General features: G+C 34.9%; 1 protein-coding gene across 1 annotated transcript; it reads right to left on the reverse strand.

Annotated features, from left to right (window-relative positions):
• Positions 1 to 11,574: 11,574 nt before the first annotated feature.
• LOC105114041 (uncharacterized) lies at positions 11,575 to 13,190 on the reverse strand. The gene is made up of 3 exons (XM_011010449.1): positions 12,845 to 13,190; positions 11,809 to 12,727; positions 11,575 to 11,710 (listed from the first exon to the last, which is right to left on the reverse strand). Exons 1-3 carry the CDS (start codon positions 13,188 to 13,190, stop codon positions 11,575 to 11,577), a joined length of 1,401 nt encoding a protein of 466 aa, XP_011008751.1.
• Between the last annotated feature and the right edge of the window lie 7,185 nt (positions 13,191 to 20,375).

The following is a 20,375-nucleotide window of genomic DNA, read 5'->3' on the forward strand; positions in this document are numbered from 1 at the left end:
AGATATGGTCAAAATACCGAACAGTGCTCGGGCTGGAAGACAGATTCAAACTTCTTTATTATTGCTACAATTTGGACTTGAAAATGGATTTTTTTAAATTTGGGCTCCACATGAAAGGTTTAGGCCTATGTCTTACGTTTCCATTCATATAAAGTAGACCTAAATCCGAGATCTACAGCTCCATATATGACCCAATTACCGAATAGTGTTCCGGTTTGGACTGCACCAGCATCTTTTCTCTAAGTTTGACCATCTATTTATTCTTTCAATTTCGGTTCTTAAACTCATCAATCAATACTTTTATTTATGTGATAGACCTACATTTAAAATGAACATTTACCACAAATTAAAGGTATCTTATATTATTAGATATGTTATTATAAAACATGCTTTAGTTAAGGAGTTATTGATACTTCAAGTGCAAAATAATAATATAAAACTTTGATAAAAATGCACTTTTAAATACTAATCACACCTCCCAACTAGTTTATTACTAGTCCCTAGTAATCAAAGCGTTAAATTAGAAAAACACTTTACAAATTCCACAAAGCAAGGCATTCATCGTTCAACTTCCATTAATCTATCCAGATAAATAAACTCTCATTAAATTTATATATATGCTCAATACCTCTTAAATAAGATATTAATAAATCTTTCTTTTGTGCTCAATATATCAACACATAGTTATGAGACTTTACTTGGAAGAAAATAAAATTTTTGTTCTAATGTTTAAGATTAATAACACAACTAAAAGATTGACGTCTTCTCCCAAGTGTAGGAGTGTTGAAGTAATAAATAACCTGGCAAGACCGGGGTCGAACCACAAGAAGGTTAATTGTATAAATTATAGATGACAATAATACAACAACAATAAAAAACAACAACAGCAGCAACAACAATAATAACAATAATAATAATAATAGTGATAGTACTAGTAGTAGTATTAATAGTAATAGTAATAATAATAATAATAATAATAATAATAATAATAATAAAGGAAAAGAAGGAGAAGAAGAAGAGAAGTTTGAGATGGAATATTGGTGTATGGATTAAACAATGATAATAATAAATATCAAGGATAGAGGATCCACTAATGGTATGTCAAACTAGTATAGTATAAACTTTATTATTCAATTGGAAACCACACACAAAGGAGGTTCCAATCATATTATAAATTGTTAACATGATCACACTAGTTATCTTATTCGATTAATGTTAATACTTGCAAATCTCGTCAGACATTCATGATTATAATTTATGTTAACAATAAATCAAGTTCCTTTCATACCTTGGTTATACCATACAATATGGGCTATGAGAGTGCCAAGTATTTGTTGTACCAAGTGTTAAACAACATAAATTTAAATTAGTTATTTAACAAGAAAAGTATTAAAGAGTGAACAAGATAACAAATACAAAACATGTTAGTATCAAACATTAAAGTCCATATTAAGTTTACACTACACTTAATCTTATACCATTAGTGTAACCTTTTCACCTTGACATAATAAACTTAGCTAAACATAATGAAAGAAAAATAAATAAATAAACAAAATAAAAGCATAAATAAGATAAAACTTAACTAAGTAAATGAAAGGAAATGAAAGGCATGAACTTGATATTAATGAAAGAAAAGCATAAACATTACAAAAAATACAAAGAGAAAAAGCAAGAGCATGATCTTGATCTGGAAACCAAGATGTCTAAATGCATGACAAATGCCTCCTTTTATAGGCCAAAATTGAGAACTATTGATTTGATGACAAATTGATGAATGAGTGACCAACTCTTGACTTAATGATAATCCTTATCTTCTCTTGTCTGCCCAAAACATCATTGATAACGTCAAAATTAGAACCACTTGAAAACATGAAAGTTGTAGGAAATTGTCCCTAGTAATCAAAGTGTTAAAATAGAAAAACAATTTGTAAATTTCACAAAGCAAGGTATTCATCATTCAACTTCCATTAATCTATCCAGATAAACAAACTCTCATTAAATTTATATAGATGCTCAATACCTCTTAAACAAGATATTAATAAACCTTTCTTTTGTACTCAATATATCAGCACATTGTTATGAGTCTTTACTTGGAAGAAAACAAAATTCTTGTTCTAATATTTAAGGTTAACTTTTTTGGGTTGGGATTTTTTTTTTCTTTTTTTTTTAAATATATATACAAGGAACTTAAAAGATAATGCATCTTTAACCCATGTAACAAGCTTTTGGCTAATGACTCCCAAACCAGTTGATCTTAGAGCATTAGGTGTTGAGACACCCTTATGAGCTTAATAACTCGGGTTGTAGATACTGATACGTAGATAGTGCAATGTTTAATTCCCTTAAGTTTTTCTCCTCAACCTATGTAACAAGCGTTGGGCCAATAACTTCCAAGTCAATTGACTTTAGGGTATTAGGTGTTAAAACACCCCTTTGGGTTTAATTGCTTAGGTTAAGGAGGCTACAAAAACAAACTTATCATCATTTTTATTATCATTATTTTTTTTGCTTTTTTTTGTTTTTTTTGTTTTTGTTTTTGTTTTTTTGTAATTATATATTATCCCTTTTCTTTAGTTGTTACCTTTAACAAAAGAACATAAATAATGTAATAATCCAATGTGCAACCCACATTCATATGTTAAAGTATGTGTGTGAAAATTAAGGTTTAAGAATACATGTTAAATGAGTATATGAGCAAAATTAAATAATAATAATGCAAATTAAGATTTGTAAACCTGAATATTTCAAGAAGTATTATAATAAACCTTGTTAATAATGGTTACTAAGATGCATCTCAAAAGTCACTTTAATAAAAGAGCTCCTTTACTCTGCCATCCTAGTAACAACAGTTTTGCACATGCTTTATGAAATGAAAAACACAGTTAGTTAATTTTTTTTGTCAACTATTACCCTCTCCCCCCAACTAAAATGAGACATTGTCCTCAATGTTCTAAAGTAGAAAGATAGAGTATAGAAGACATCACTTGAAATAACGAACACTAATAAACCTGAAACATACTTAAACAAATATAAGAAACAACAAAACACAATAATAAAAGAAAAAGACACAAAGATTCACAAATGAAGACTCAAATCTAATCTAAGCTTTTTACGGCTTTTCTTAGATGACCAATTTATGTGACTCATGGAGGGATCAATTATAGGAATGAAAGATTATAGTTGGTCAATCAATTGTTCAGCAGTAGTAGTAGAGATAATGATTTGTCATGTAGAAGATGTTAGAAATTCATGTTCCATAACATGATCAAGAAAAGACAACTTATCATAATAACCATTAATATTTAACAAACCTATGAGTTTATGGTGAATGTATAGTTGGGCTTAAAAGAAAATATGAAAGATCTCTTCCAATGTGCCTAGTGACACGACTAAAAGATTGATGTCTTCTTCCAAGTGCAGGAGTGTCGAAGTAATAAATAACTCGGCAAGACCGGGGTCGAACCACAGGGAGATTAATTGTACAAATTATAGACAATAATTATAAACAACAACAATAGCAATAATAACAATAATAACAACAACAACAACAACAACAATAGTAGTAGTAGTAGTAGTAGTAGCAGAACTAATAATAATAATAATAAAGAAAGAGAAGAAGAAGAAGAAGAAGATGATGAGAACTTGGAGATGGAATATTAATGTAAGGATTAAACGATAATAATAACAAATGTCAAGATTCGAGGTTCCACTAATGGTATGTCAAACAAGTATAGTATAAACTCTTATTATTCAATTGGAAACCACACACAACGGAGGTTCAAATCAGATTATAGATTGTTAATATGATTGCATTAGTCATCTTATTCGATTAATGCTAGTACTTGTAAATCTTGTCAAGCATTCATGATTATAACTTATGTTAACAACAAATCAAGTTCCTTTTGATAGCTCAGGTGTCGGTTATACCATACAGTATGGACTATGAAAGTGCCAAACATTTATTGTACCAAGTGTTATACAATATAAATCAAGATTAGTCATTTAACAAGCAAAGTATTAAAGAGTGAGCAAGATAACAAATACAAAACATGTTAGTATCAAACATTAAAGTCCATATTAAGTTTACACTATACTTATTCTTACACCATTAGTGTAACCTTTTCCCCTTGACATAATAAACTTAGCTAGACATAATGAAAGAAAGAAAAATAAATAAACAAAATAAGAACATAAATAAGATACAAGTTAAATAAGGAAATGAAAGGAAATGAAAGGCATAAATTTGATATTAATGAAAGCAAAGCATAAACATTACAAAAAATACAAAGAGAGAAAGCAAGAGCATGATCTTGATCTGGACACCAAGATGCCTAAATGCATGGCAAATGCCTCCTTTTATAGGCCAAAATTGGGAACTATTGATTTGATGACTAATTGATGAGTGGGTGATCAACTCTTGACTTGGTGATAATCCTTATCTTCTCTTGTCTGTCCAAAACGTCATTGATCACGTCAAAATTAGAGCCACTTGAAAAGATAAAAGTTGTAGGAAATTGTCTCAGCTTTCTTGTGTAAGCAATTCAGCTCATTTGGACTTCTAGAACTCTAAATATGGCTAAAATAGTGAACAGTGCTTGGGCTGGAGGATAGATTTGGGCTTCTTTGTTGTTGCTACAATTTGGACTTGAAAATGGCCTTTTTAGATCTTGGGCTCCATATAAAAGTTGTAGGCCTATGTCTTACCTTTCCATCCATATAAAGTAGACCTAAATCTGAGATCTATAGCTCCAAATATGACTCAATTACTGAACAGTGTACTGGTTTGGATTGCACCGACTTCTTTTTTCTAAGTTTGGCCATCTCTTTATCCTTTCAATTTCAGTTCTTAAATTCATCAATCAATGCTTTCATTTATGTGATAGGTCTGCATTTAAAATGAATATTTACCATAAATTAAAGGTATCTTATATTATTAGATATATTATTATAAAACATGCTTTAGTTAAGGAGTTATTGATACTTCAAGTGCAAAATAATGATATAAAACCTTGATAAAAATACACTTTTAAGTATCAATCACACCCCCCCAACTAGCTTATTACTAGTAGCTAGTAATCAAAGCGTTAAAATAGAAAAATACTTTGCAAATTCCACAAAGTAAGGTAGTCATCATTTAACTTCTATTAATCTATCCAGATAAACAAACTCTCGTTAAATTTATATACCTGCTCAATACCACTTAACAAGATATTCATAAACCTTTTTTTTTTATGCTCAATGTATCAACACATAATTATGGGGCTTTTCTTGGAAGAAAATAAAATTTTTGTTCTAATGTTTAAGGTTAACTTCCTTGGGTTGGGATTATTATTTTTGTCTTCTTCTTTTTTCATTTTTTTTTTATTTTTTTAATATATATACATATAATTTAAAACACCATGCATCTTTAACCCATGTAACGAGCTTTCAGCTAATGACTCCCAAACCAGTTGGTCTTAGGGCATTAGGTGTTAAGACACCCCTACGAGCTTAGTAACTCGGGTCGCAGATATTGATATGTAGATAGTGCAATATTTGATTCCCTTAAGCTTTTCTCCTCAACCCATGTAACAAGCGTTGGGCCAATAGCTCCCAAGTCAGTTGACTTTAGGGTATTAGGTGTTAAAACACCCCTTCGGGCTTAATTGCTTAGGTTAGGGAGGCTACGAAACCAAACTTATCTACATTTTTATTATCATCATTTTTTTTTCTTTTTCTTTTTCTTTTTTTTTCATGTTTTTCTTTTTTTTCTTTTTAATTATATACAATCCCTTTCCCTTAGTTGTTACCTTTAACAAAAGAACATAAATAATGTAATAATCCAATATGCAACCCACAATCATATGTTAAAGTGTGTGTGTGTAAATTAAGGTTTAAGAATACATGTTAAATAAGTATATGAGCAGAATTAAGTGATAACAATGCGAGAGTTTGTAAATCTGAATATTTCAAGAAGTATAATGATAGACCTTGTTATGAATGATTACTAAGATGCGTCTCAAGAGTCATAAAAAGTTCTCCTTACTCTGCCATCATAGTAACAACAGTTTTGCACATGCTTTATGAAATAGAAAACACAATTTTTTTTTTAGCTACTACCCTCTCCCCCCAACTAAAACGAGACATTGTCCTCAATGGTTAAAGGTGAAAGATAGAGTATAGAAGATATCACTTGAAATAACGAACACTGATAAACCTGAAACACACTGAAACAAATATAAGAAACAACAAAACACAATAATAAAACCAAAAGACACAAAGATTCACAAATGAAGGCTCAAATCCAATCTAAGCTTTTTACGGCTTTCCTTAGTTGACCAATTTATGCGACTCATGGAAGGATCAATTACAGGAATGAAAGATTGTAGTTGGTCAATCAATTGTTTAGCAGTAGCAGCATAGATTATAATTTGTCGTGCAGAAGATGTTAGAAATTCCTGTTCCACAGCATGATCAAGAAAAGACAACAATTTATCATAATAACCATTAACATTTAACAAACCTATGGGTTTATGATGAATGTGCAGTTGGACCCAAGAGGAAATATGAAAGATCTCTTCCAATGTGCCTAGACCACCTGGTAACGCAATGAAGGCATCAGCATGGTTAAACATTGCATTCATTCGAGCTAACATTGTGGAGACCTGAAGTTCCTCTCCAATTGTTTTTCCAATGATGTCCCCTTGTGCTAAAGCTTCGGGTACGACCCCCAAAACTTGACTACCTCCTAAAAATACAGCTATTGACACACCTCCCATTAACCCAAGATTGCCTCCCCCATATATTAAATGAATCTTTCTCTCAGCTAGCACTTAACCAAGATGATTTGCTGATTCTAAAAACTCCTTTTCTTTCCCAGGACTAGATCCACCGAAAACACAAATATTTCTTATATGATGACTTGAGGAACTTGCCATTTCTACACACTTTTCTATTTGTTGAATGTATGGGTTGAGTAGAAATGAAAGGAAGGAAGAGAGGATTTCATAGATGGGAAATTAGAAAGGCAATCATACCACCTATATATAAGCCAGCTAGAGTCTCACACACACACTCTCTCTCTCTTTATTTATTTATTTACTTTTGAAAAAGCATGTGTATGTACAGGTAGTTATGATTGTGGCTCACATCTTCCCTTGGTTTTACGTCCAAGAACGGCTTAAATGCCCTCTATGGGTCGGGGATAGGCTTCCCATCCAGTTTTCTTAAAAACTGGCAAACAGGGTCTCTTTTAGTCAGATTCCCAAGACTAAGTTGATCATGTTCTTTATGAAATAGTGGCCATAAATTACACGATGCACATCTCCACTAGGATGTGTCTCAAGAGTAAATAGAAGATTATCTAAAGACCCCTTACTAAGGCCATCCTTAATGAATTGTATTTTATCTTCATGGTTTATAGATACCATTCCTAAAAAACGACATTATGTATTACAAGTCCATCTAGCACATCGATGACAGACTTTCAGTCGTTTTGCACGACGTTTCTTTATAAAAGTGCTTTTACCTATTCTAGGCATGTGTGAAATGAAGGAGTTAGAGGACTCACCTGATAATCGGACCTTTGCTTCAATCAACTAGTGAATATCTTCAGGAATTCCATGATTCATTAACAATCTCAATCTTGCACATCTAGCACGATAAATTTGTGTAATCGCATTTTGAGACAGAACGGGAAAATACTTTTTCAATTTTTCAAGATTAGTGTCCATTTTCAAATGAGAATTGGAAGAGAGATTCAAAGAATTACACAAATATATACACAGATATCAGTTATTGTGGGAAACTGAAAGAACCGACTTAAGTCACGGAGTACCGTTGTCCGCCATTTGACCGGGGTGAGAGAAACTAGCAAAAATCACTCAAAAAGAAACACAAAAACAATGTAAGAAAAATAAAATAATCAACCTTTATCTACAAGATCATTCAAACTAGTTGATTCATTTTCACTAGGAAAATTATCAAAGTAAGCTTTCAAACGATGTCCATTTTCCTTAAAAACATTGTCATTCATTGAATTCTCAATATCACAGGCCCTATAATGATTGTTCCATATTGATCTTAGCTCTCTAGGGAATGAATAGAGTTGAGAATTATAAAACAAAACTTTTTGACCAGTGTCAACTTTTTGACAATTTTCACAAATTTTGCAGAATGCATGTGTGTCCTTGAACATGGTGGGCCAATAAAATCCATTTTGAAAGATTTTTGTAGCTGTCTTTTTTGACGAGAAATAACTTCCACGTGCTTCAGAATGACAAAGTTTAATGACACTACTTACCTCATTGTTGGGAATGAATCTTTGAAATATTTGAGCAGGACAATATTTAAATAAGTTCGGGTCATCCCAATAAAAGTTCTTCATTTCGTTCAAAAACTTTTCTTTGTCTTGGGTACTCCAATCAGCTGGCAAATCTCCTAAAGCAAGAAAATTGATATTTTTATCATACCAAGGCATTGGACTAAGAGAAAGTAAGGATTCATTCGGAAAGTAATCATCGATTGGTGTGATGTCAGATGTCGAATTTGTTGTCACTTTTGACAAAAGATCCGCATCAACATTTTCAGTGCATTTTTCTTTTGTGATTTCTTCCTCGGAATAAATCATTTGCAAATCATCAGATTCATCTAACTCATTTTTACTTAAAGTATATTCAAGTTGATCATAAACTAATTCCTCAATATGATCTACTTCTTGTAATTCATTATCATCTCCAGGTTGCTTGCAAATGTTGAAAATATTCATCTCCAATGTCATGTTTTCAAATGATAGCTTCATTAGTCCATTCCTACAATTAATCAATGCGTTAGAAGTTGCAAGAATTGGACGTCCTAAAATAATAGGAAATGAATTACATGATTCAACAGGTTCTGTGTCCAAGACAACAAAATCCACATGATAAATGAATTTATCAACTTGTACTAGCACATCTTCAATTATTCCTCAAGGCACTTTGATAGATCTATCGGCAAGTAAGAGAGTTATACAAGTTGGTTTTAACTCACCTAGATTGAGACTCTAAAAAACTGAATATGGAAGTAAATTCACACTGGCACCGAGATCAAGTAAGGCTTTTTTAATTTTATGCTCTCCAATAAAGCAAGAAATTATAGGACAATCAAGGTCTTTATATTTCAAAGTATTATTATTCTGAAGAATAACATTTACTTGTTTGGCTAGAAAGGCTTTCTTTTTCACATTCAGTTTCCTCTTCACAGTGCATAGATCTTTCAAAAATTTAGCATAGGAAGGAACCTGTTTAATAGCATCCAGCAAAGGTATATTGATCCTTACCTGTTTGAAAATTTCAAAAATTTCAGAGTTGTGATTGACTTTCCTTTGTTTGGTTACGGCCTGAGGAAATGGAAGTGCTGACGGAAAATTAGTGTTTTCTTTGCAATTTTCAGATTCAACCCCTTCCTTACCCTCAAAGATTGACTCATCATCTTTCTCATAAGGTTCAAGAGAGGGTTTTTCAATAACCTTACCACTACGCAGAGTAGTGACTGATTTAACTGGATCCATGTGTTGGCTTCCGGAACTACTTGCATTTGCATTGTATTGCCCCTTGGGATTTTGTTGTGGTTGAGATGGAAACTTACCTTTCTCTTGGAAACTGAGAGCAGATGTTAATTTTGCAAGAGTATCTTTAAAATCTGTCATGTTTTGAGCAAGTTGAGTATTGATTGTCTCTTGCTTTTCAATGAATGCATGCAATGTTTCCTCAAGATTTCTTCTGGGAGGTGGAGCATAAGGAGGTGCATATCCATGAGAATTTTAGAAATTGTGGTGTGCTTGAAATGGTGGTTGTGAAGTTTGTGCATTGTTGTTCTCGCTCTTCCAACTGAAATTTGGGTGATTTCTCCAACCAGGGTTGTATGTTTGGGAGTATGGTGATTAGTACTTAAAAGTGTATTTTTATCAAGGTTTTATATCATCATTTTGCACTTGAAGTATCAATACTCCTTAACTAAAACATGTTTTATAATAATGTATTTAATAATATAAGATACCTATAATTTATGGTAAATGTCTATTTTTAATGCAGGCCTATCACATAAATGAAAGGATTGATTGATGAATTTAAGAATTGAAATTGAAAGGACAAAGAGATGGCTAAACTCCGAAAAGAGATGTCGGTGCAGTTCATACCGGAACACTGTTCGGTAATTGGATCATATCTGGAGTTGTAGATCTCAGATTTAGGTCTACTTTATATGGATGGAAAGGTAAGACATAGGCCTACAATTTTTATATGGAGCCCAAGATCTAGAAAGGCCATTTTCAAGTTCAAATTATAGCAACAACAAAGAAGTCCGAATTTGTCTTCCAGACCAAGCACTGTTCAGTATTTTAGCCATATCTAGAGTTCTAGAAGTTCAAATGAGCTGAAGTTTTTACACAAGACAGCGGAGACAATTTCCTACAACTTTCATGTTTGCAAGTGGTTCTAATTTTGACGTTATCAATGACGTTTTGGGCAGACAAGAGAAGATAAGGATTATCACCAAGTCAAGAGTTGGCCACCCACTCATCAATTAGTCATCAAATCAATAGTTCCCAATTTTGGCCTATAAAAGGAGGCATTTGCCATGCATTTAGGCATCTTGGTTTCCAGATCAAGATCATGCTCTTCCTTTCTCTCTTTGTATTTTTTGTATTGCTTATGCTTTGCTTTCATTAATATCAAGTTTATGTCTTTCATTTCCTTTCATTTTCTTAGTTAACTTTTATCTTATTTATGTTCTTATTTTGTTTATTTATTTTTCTTTCTTTCATTATGTCTAGCTAAGTTTATTATGTCAAGGTGAAAAGGCTACACTAATGGTGTAAGAATAAGTATAGTGTAAACTTAATATGGACTTTAATGTTTGATACTAACATGTTTTGTATTTGTTATCTTGTTCACTCTTTAATACTTAGCTTGTTAAATGACTAATCTTGATTTATGTTGTATAACACTTGGTACAACAAATACTTGGCACTCTCATAGCTCATACTATATGGTATAACCGACACCTGAGCTATGAAAGGAACTTGATTTGTTGTTAACATAAGTTATAATCATGAATGTTTGACGAGATTTACAAGTATTAGCATTAATCGAATAAGATGACTAATGTAATCATGTTAACAATCTATAATCTCATTGGAACCTCCTTTGTGTGTGGTTTCCAATTGAATAAAAAGAGTTTATACTATACTTGTTTGACATACCATTAGTGAAACCTCTAACCTTGACATTTGTTATTATCGTTGTTTAATCGTTATATTAATATTCCTTCTCAAAGTTCTCATCATCTTCTTCTTCTTCTCCTTCTTTTTCTTTATTATTATTATTATTATTATTATTACTACTACTACTACTACTACTACTATTATTATTATTATTATTATTATTATTATTGTTGTTGTTGTTGTTATTGTTGTTGTTATTGTTGTTATATTATTGTTATTTATAATTTGTACAATTAACCTCCCCGTGGTTCGACCCCGGTCTTGCCGGGTTATTTATTACTTCGACACTCCTGCACTTGGGAGAAGACATCAATCTTTTCGTCGTGTCAGTTACATTAAAAATGAGCCCCATTCTTTAGGAAGCATTTGGCAGCCATCCTTGCCGTTTCGGGAATTCTAGGCTTTCTCAGTATTGCACCTTCAGGAACCCATTCTGCGTTCACGATTTCAAATGCATGAACATTCCCATCTCTACAATCTTCTACTTCAATAAAAGGTACAACCATATTTTTATCATGGAAACTGTCTCTTTAGTTTTAACAGTTATCAACATTCCATTCATGACATACTTTAAACACTGTTGCAATGAAGAAGCCACCGCTTCAGCTGCATGAATCCATGGCCTCCCTAATAATATGTTGTAAGATGGGTGGATATCCATAACCTGTAGTGTTATCAAGAACATATGCGGCCCCACATATAGTTCCACCTCTAGGGTCCCAATTATCTGTCTTGGTGAACCATCATATGCTTTGGCCATCAAGGTGCTAGGTTTCATGTGTGACTCATCGACAAGTATCTCTTTCAACATATGCATTAGTATGACATTCAAAGCGGAACCATTATCGATGAGTACCTTTCCAATCAAAATGTCCTTACAATGCACTGTAATGTATAGTGGCTTGTTATGCCCAATACCATCGGGACCCAATTCATCTTCGGTGAAGTATACGTAATTTGAGGCCTGGATTCTTCCCACTAAATGTTCCATGGCTTCTTGATTGAGGTCTTGGGGAACGTATGCTTCGTTCAATACCTTTTGTAGAGCTTGTCTGTGTGGTTCGGAGCTTAGAATTAGAGACAATAGTGATATTTTTGCTGGAGCTTTCTTAAGCTGTTCAACAACACTGTATTCACTATGTTTCATCAACTTTAAGAATTCATTGGTTTCTTCTTCCGTGACAGGATTGTTTATTTCTTCAGCCACATCAACCCCCTCTTTACCCTTAGCTTTTCTTTGTTTTTCCAGCTCTTCTGGAGTGAAAGATCTGCCGCTGCGGGTCAATCCTCCAATTTCTGCTTGAAAAATAGGCGGTGACTGAGTGCTTTCAAAAGAATACCCATAGTCATGAGGCAAAACATTATAATCCCCTTTTTGTGCCACTATTGGTTTGGTTAAAATCAATTTGGGTGGCCTTTCCGTAGTGAATTGTACTCGGCACACCTCTTTATTCGGTGCCTCCATCATGAAAACTTCTTCGTCTATTGCTTTCTCAATTCACAACAACCCACATCTCATCAGTTGCATTACTTTTTTGTGAAAGCCCTCGCACTGGCTGATCACATGGCCTTCTACATTATGATGCATATAGCACTTTTCACTACCTTCTTTGTATTTCGCATCTACCATCATTTGACAGATCCTATCCATTGGCATCTTTAAGCTTTCCGAGTGTTCTACTTCTAACATGTTCACAGACCCGCTACCTGAAGCATGATTGGGTAAAGGGTTCGTAGTCACATTAGGGGCATCTTCAAAGGTTATCCACCCCGCTTTGATTAATTGCAAAAGCTTTCTCTTAAAAGCATTGCAAGTATGGATACTATGTCCAGCTATACCAGCATGGTATTCGCAGGTGAGATCCGGCTTGTACCAGCTGGGGTAAGGTGGTTGTATGGGCGTTAAAGGTACGGGGGCTACTTTTCCGATGCTTAGTAGCTTTCGGTACATTTCATTTAAGGGTAACGGTAATGGAGGTAATTGTTCTTGGGTTCTTTGGTAGTTGTTTTTCAGAAAACTATCGGCTTGGTTTTTTGCTTGGTGGTTTTAGGGTTGAAATTGGTGTTGGCAACTTAGGGTGAAGAGGACTGAGCATTATATTTTTGGAATTGGCTTTTCTTGCTTTTATAACTACTTTCAATATGATCAATCTCTCTCTTTTTTACTCCAAAACCTCTTTTCTCTACGAGTGCAAAGATTCTCCCACTCTTTACTCTTTGCTCTATTCGTTCTGCTATCGCCACGACATCAGTGAATTATTGAGCCAAACTACCCATCACGTGTTCATAGTATGGTGCTTTTAGTGTGTCAGTAAACAGAGCAACCATTTCCTTTTCTAGAAGAGGGGGATGTACCTATGTTGCCAAATCTCTCCATCTCTAGGCATACTCCTTTATGCTTTCTTTATCTCTCTTTTCCAGATTAGACAGGCTGGTTCTGTCAAGAGCAATATCCATGTTGTATTTGTATTGCTTGATGGAAGCATCTACGAGGTCCTTCCATGTATGGATCTTGGCGTTATCTAACCTCATATACCAACTCAACGCTGCCCCACTCAAACTGTCTTGGAAGAAGTGCATTAGTAATTTCTCATCGTGTACTACCTCTGCCATTTTATTGCAATAAGATCTGAGATGGGTAACAGGGCATTGAGTTCCCATATATTTGATAAATTCAAGAACTCGAAACTTCTTGGGTACCACCACATTAGGGACTAGACACATTTCTACAGCTCGTACCGGGTCATATAAATCTACTCCCTCAATGGCCTTGATTCTGGCCTTTAGTGCTACCATCTTATCATGATCATTGTCGTCAGATGGCTTGGTTTTGTGGGATTCATTAGTGAATGCATCTGCGACTATAGGTGTCGGTGCTGGTGTGGTTGACTGCACAAATGCTGGATCGTGTCGAGACTCTTGTGCATATTCTCCCATTATTTCTTCAGGTTGGAGTGATGGGAGAGTAGCAGGCCTAGTTAAGGGGCCTTCTCTAGAGGTATTCCTTAGCACTTGCTCGAGTAAGCTGGTGAAGCGAGCCACACTATCCTTTAGTGCATCTAACTGTTCTTGGAAATGAGCCTCGCGGTAAGCACGCTCTTCGTCTTCCATGTTTCTTGCTCGAAGTCGGGTGTTGTAGACTCTTTGGGGACTTATATTTTGACATGTCATATACATGTGTGCTATAATGAATGAATGTATGAATATGGATGCAAATGTAAAGTGCATGCATAAAGATTGAAGAGCTAATCCATGACCTCCTTTAAATATAGGTAAAATCCAAAGTCTGATGTACTCAAAGAGGTTTTACCCAAGTCCTTCGAATGATTAAATTCCGTACATTGTTAAAGCTTAAAAGTAGGCTTAATACAGATGGTTCATACAAAGTGCCTTTATTCAAATGATGTTCCTCTATTGGCCACATTCTTGATGAAAGAGGAAACTTCATCCAAATACTCCTCATATCTACGGTGACTGTTGGCAATCCTAGCAGCCTTCACTCGTAGCTCATCTGCCTTTCTAGCCACCATGTCAATCAGCTTGTCAGTCTACTTTCTGTCCCTTTGCAGTTCCTCCTTAGTGTTTTGCCATTCCTTAGTGTTTTGCCATTCCTCAAACTACGACTGTTGTCTACCTTAGTGTTTTGCCATTCCTCAAACTATTCTTGCATATTCTTTACTTCTTCCTCTCGGGACTCGAGCTCGGCTTGTAATACAGAAACTCGGTTTCTCATACCATTTATTTTGTCTAGGTATTCCTTCATATCTGATTCAGTTATCCTTCTTGCCTCTCTCTCATCATCAACTTAGACCTGATATTGAGTTCTTAAACTTCTTTCTTCCTCAATGGTGAGATCAGCCAATCTGTTCTTCTTTTTTTCAACTTCCCATCTCAATTTATATCGATCTCTTTCTTCCTTCAGAGAAGCTATTGTCTCTTTATCAACAGATTTTCTATCTTCTAAGGCCCTTTTTAGAGTTGCATATTCTTGCTTTATCATTACCAACTCATTATACCTGACCTTTCCTTCTTCCAGTTGCGTATTTGCTTCGTGCTAGTTCTTTCTTAACCTATCAATTTGCTCATCTTTTTCTTTTAATTGCTGATCTAAAGTGGCCTTCATCTGATCTTCTTTCAAGAGTTGGTTTTCCAGGAATTTCTAATGATTCTTGCTCTTGCCAAGCTCAATCTTCAGCTTATCCAATTCTTCTCGGAGATCTTCTTCGTTGTTGACCCTTTTTCTTTTGAGCTCCCATGTCACGGATGACTCATCTTGGGTTCCCCCTAGCTCTTTTGCCTCTTGAAGTATTTTCAATGGCTTATCACTCCTCCATGTTGAATAATTGGGGCTAACTGAGAACTCTTTTTGAAGTTCTTCTTTATAGACTAAAATAAGCTGCTTCCAATCATTTCTGATGGCACCTAATTCATCCAAAGAGCTAACTTCCTTAAACGGAGCGGTATATTCGGCTAATCCCCAAGTTCTTGGCACGTATTGTACTCCTTCAAACTGTCTGGCCACCAATAAGGGTGAGTAGCTAACATAACCATTCAAGCCAATTAATGGGACCCATGCTTTGTTACCGCAACTCATGAGGTAAGATGAACTACTTACCCAAGGAGCTTTCCATCTGAAATTACTTTGGGGAAGTTCTTGGTATTTCTCTACCCATGCCTTTTCATCCAAATCATTCCACTCTTCAATCAGCACTAGCTCAAGAGGCCTCATGTTAAACCACCAGAAATTATTGAAAACTTCTTTTGACGCTTCCAAATGGCTAACTATCCACATGAATAAAAAAGGAATATAGCATCGCATTGCCCCTTTCCCATACAATCTGCAATGATTTAGAGACAAGAAGGTTTCAGCTAAGATGGCTGAAGTGGGGTTATTCTTTGTCTCTTCGAATTCAAGGAAGGCATTAGCAGCTTCAATGCTAATAATTCCAGCGACTTCTGAAGGAAACAGAACCAAACCAAAGATGGCGAAAGCGATTATCTGATACCTTTCCTCACCCAACCTCCCTTTTTCCTTATCTGTCTTCAACTTATTCTCAACCATTTTCCACTTGAACCCTCTATTGGATGTCCTGTACCGATCAACTTCATCCAAATGTAGAAGTTTGGCGACTGCTGCAGCTGTACTCTCAATTCTTTGCCTGAAGTATACTTTGTAAGGGTCATTCGAAAAACTCAAGATCTGAGCATACTCTTCAAGAGTAGGGGTCATATCAATATCCCCGAAGGTGAAACACCTGTAGCTTAGTCCTTAGGCAATCCCTTTCGTCTAATTGCATCATCTTAGATCTATCCCTATATTCCGAAAAGGTAAGGGAAGTCATGGTCTTACCTCAAAAATCCTGAAAAGTTAAGACAAATTCTAGGTTATTACATGAGGGATATGTTTTCTAACTAGTCTCAAAAGGTCTATGAACTGCCCAGTGACTACCTTTCGTTAAGGCAGTATAGGGGTTTACAAAGGATGGTTGGGGCACTATGTGACTGTCATCACTAAGTAAACACTCAGCTCATAGTTGGATGTTTCATGAATCTGAACCCCAACTGAAAGTTATGGGGCAGACCGCTACTCCCCATCTATCATAGCGTTGGGTCTCCTTGCAAAATTAAAAATACATGAATGCATGTATTTATGTATGAATAGGAATAAAAGTGTTGAAACAGTAAAGTTAAATAAAAAAAACAAATAATCAAATAATCAAATAATCAAACAAACAAAGCTTAGTTCGACCAAACAAGGAGTATGATTAGTACTTAAAAGTGCATTTTTATTATGGTTTTATATCATCATTTTGCACTTGAAGTATCAATAACTCCTTAACTTAAATATGTTTTATAATAATGTATCTAATAATATAAGATACTTATAATTTATGGTAAATGTCTATTTTTAATGCAGGCCTATCACATAAATGAAAGGATTGATTGATGACTTGAAGAACTTAAATTGCAAGGATAAAGAGATGGCCAAACTTAGAAAAGAGATGTCGGTGCAATCCAAACCGGAACACTGTTCGGTAATTGGGTCATATCTAGAGCTATATATGAGCTACAGATCTCAGATTTAGATCCAATTTATATGGATGGAAAGGTAAGACATAGGCCTACAACTTTCATATGGAGCCCAAGATCTAAAAAGGCCATTATCAAGTCCAAATTGTAGCAACAACAAAGAAGCCCGAATCTGTCTTCCAGCTCGAGCACTGTTCGGTATTTTGGCCATATCTGGAGTTCTAGAAGTCCAAATGAGCTGCATTTTTTACACAAGAAAGCTGAGACAATTGCCTACAACTTTCATGTTTGCAACTGGCTCCAATTGTGACGTTATCAATGACGTTTTGGGCAGACAAGAGAAGATAAGGATTGTCACCAAGTCAAAAGTTGGCCACCCACTTATCAATTAGTCATCAAATCAATAGTTCCCAATTTTGGCCTATAAGAGGAGGCATTTGCCATGCATTTAGGCATCTTGGTTTCCAGATCAAGATCATGCTCTTCCTTTCTCTCTTTGGATTTTTTGTAATGTTTATGCTTTGCTTTCATTAATATTAAGTTTATGCCTTTCATTTCCTTTCCTTTACTTAGTTAACTTTTATGTTCTTATTTTGTTTATCTATTTTGCTTTCTTTCATTATGTCTAGCTAAGTTAATTATGTCAAGGTGAAAAGGTTACACTAATGGTGTAAGAATAAGTATAATGTAAACTTAATATGGACTTTAATGTTTGATACTAACATGTTTTATATTTGTTATCTTGTTCACTCTTTAATACTTTGCTTGTTAAATGACTAATCTTGATTTATGTTGTATAACACTTGGTACAACAAATGCTTGGCACTTTCCAAGCCCATAATGTACTTTTTACCTGACACCTGAGCTATGAAAGGAACGTGATTTGTTGTTAACATAAGTTATAGTCATGAATGCTTGACGAGATTTACAAGTATTAGCATTAATTGAATAAGATGACTAATGTAATCATGTTAACAATATATAATCTAATTGGTAACACCTCTCGGTGCGGTTTCCAATGCAATAATAAGAGTTTATACTATACTTGTTTGATATACCATTAGTGGAACCTCTAACCTTGACATTTGTTATTATTATTGCTTAATCCTTACATTAATATTTGATCTCCAAGCTCTCATCATCATCATCTTCTTCTTCTTCTCTTTCTTTATTATTATTATTATTATTATTATTATTATTAGTACTACTACTACTACTACTACTACTACTACTACTACTACTACTATTATTATTATTATTATTATTATTATTGTTGTTGTTGTTGTTGTTGTTGTTGTTGTTGTTGTTGTTATTGTTGTTTTATAATTGTTGTTTATAATTTGTACAATTAACCTCCCTGTGGTTCGACCCCGGTCTTGCCGGGTTATTTATTACTTCGACACTCCTGCACTTGGGAGAAGACATCAATCTTTTAGTCGTGTCAGAGTACCTAGTGGAGTTGCCATTCTGTCGCGCGTGGAAAAATCTGTGTGGCGTCCGGCTTGGCGATCTTTCATTTTGTTGTTTCTCGATTTTGATTGAATTTGTTGGGAGTCGCCACCAAGTATTATGGTCATTAGGAACCTATGGTCTGCGAGAGTCTGAGTAAGGGACTGGTTGTGTAAGGGGAAGATGCATCACCCCCAATATACCCTACCTAAGGTAAGCTGCACTGTTGTTTGATTGTTTTTAAATCAAGTTTTTGTTGGTCTTTTCTAAGGCTCAAGGCAGATCTCTCTCCACGAGAGAGTTTCTACCTTATTGGGTTAAATCCTAACTGTTCTAAAGTCTAAATATTAACATCATATTTATTTACACTTCGTATCTTTAATACCTGAAGGTGTACTTTTAACGTGTAATTTTACACCCTACAAATATTAAAGTCTGCATCTAGATTCTAAAAAAGGAGAAAAAGATTTTTGACATGTTGGCCAAATCCTAACGGGTAATCATAAACTGGTTATGATATCCATTTTTTTTTTTGGTTTTCAAAACAGGAAAAATATGCATTTATTTATTATTTTTTGAAAACATGCTTAAAAATTTTATGATTTGGCCGTATGCATGAAAACATTTTTTTCTTTTTTCTTTTTTTTTTAAGAAAATCAGATATTTTAATATCAAATTTATATTTTACAATATAAATATACAAACTGATATTATGCAAAATTAATAGAAAAAACATTTAAGAAAATCACAAATTTTTAAATATTTTTTTGAAATGTTTTTCGATTTTTTTGTTTTTTTTTAATATATATATATATATATATATATATATGTTAAAACATGTGGACTGGGCCGGGCTCAACCCAGGAGAAGTGGGCCAAAATTAGCCCAAAATAGGTGGGCCGATGTTGGCCCAGGAGTTTTGGTTTGGGCCGGGTTAGGCCCAGCCACGTGAGTTGGGCCGTAGCTGGCCCGGCCCAAGCAACTAATTAATTAGCTGCTACATGCAGAATCTGCATGCAGCAGCCACGATGGGGAGTGGGGGGCGATCGGAGAAAGAAGAGAATTAAGTAGGGAGGAGGGAATTACCTGGCGTGGAGGGAGTAGGCGGCCTGGCTGGTGGTGCGCGGTGCAACTAGAGGTGGTGAGGTCGGCGGCGTGCACTGGTCACGGCTGGAAGAAGAAGGAGTGGAGTCCTGTAAAGGAGAAGGAAAGCTCACGGCTAGAGCTGTTGGTGTGACTGGGGGGAGAGAGCTGCTACCCCCGCTGCCTTTGGGAAGGAAGAGAGCTTCTGGGCAAGCAGGCTGCGGCCACATCTGCTGTCGCGCCGCTGCTGGAGTCACGGTGGCCGAGGAGAAGATTTTTGCAGAGGAGAGAGGGAGAGAAGTGGTGCAACTATCATGTGAGATGGTTTTATGGTTGCTGGAGATGGTGATGATGGTGAGAAGCTAGGTGATGAAGGTGGTGGTGGCTGAAAGCCACGGTGGAGAGAGAAAGCAGAAAAAGGATTGTTTGCAGGAAAAATGAGTACAGAAGGAAGGTTTTCGGTCATCTTTAAGCTCGATTTTTTCCTCCTTTAGGCCATCAATGGAGGCTCTATTTATAGGAGGTGGGAAAGGGTAATCTCATCTTCGTTTGGGAAAAAATTCCGACCCTTGAT

This window comes from Populus euphratica, unplaced genomic scaffold (genome assembly GCF_000495115.2).
Source record: "Populus euphratica unplaced genomic scaffold, PopEup_1.0 scaffold480.1, whole genome shotgun sequence".
NCBI lineage: Eukaryota > Viridiplantae > Streptophyta > Magnoliopsida > Malpighiales > Salicaceae > Populus > Populus euphratica.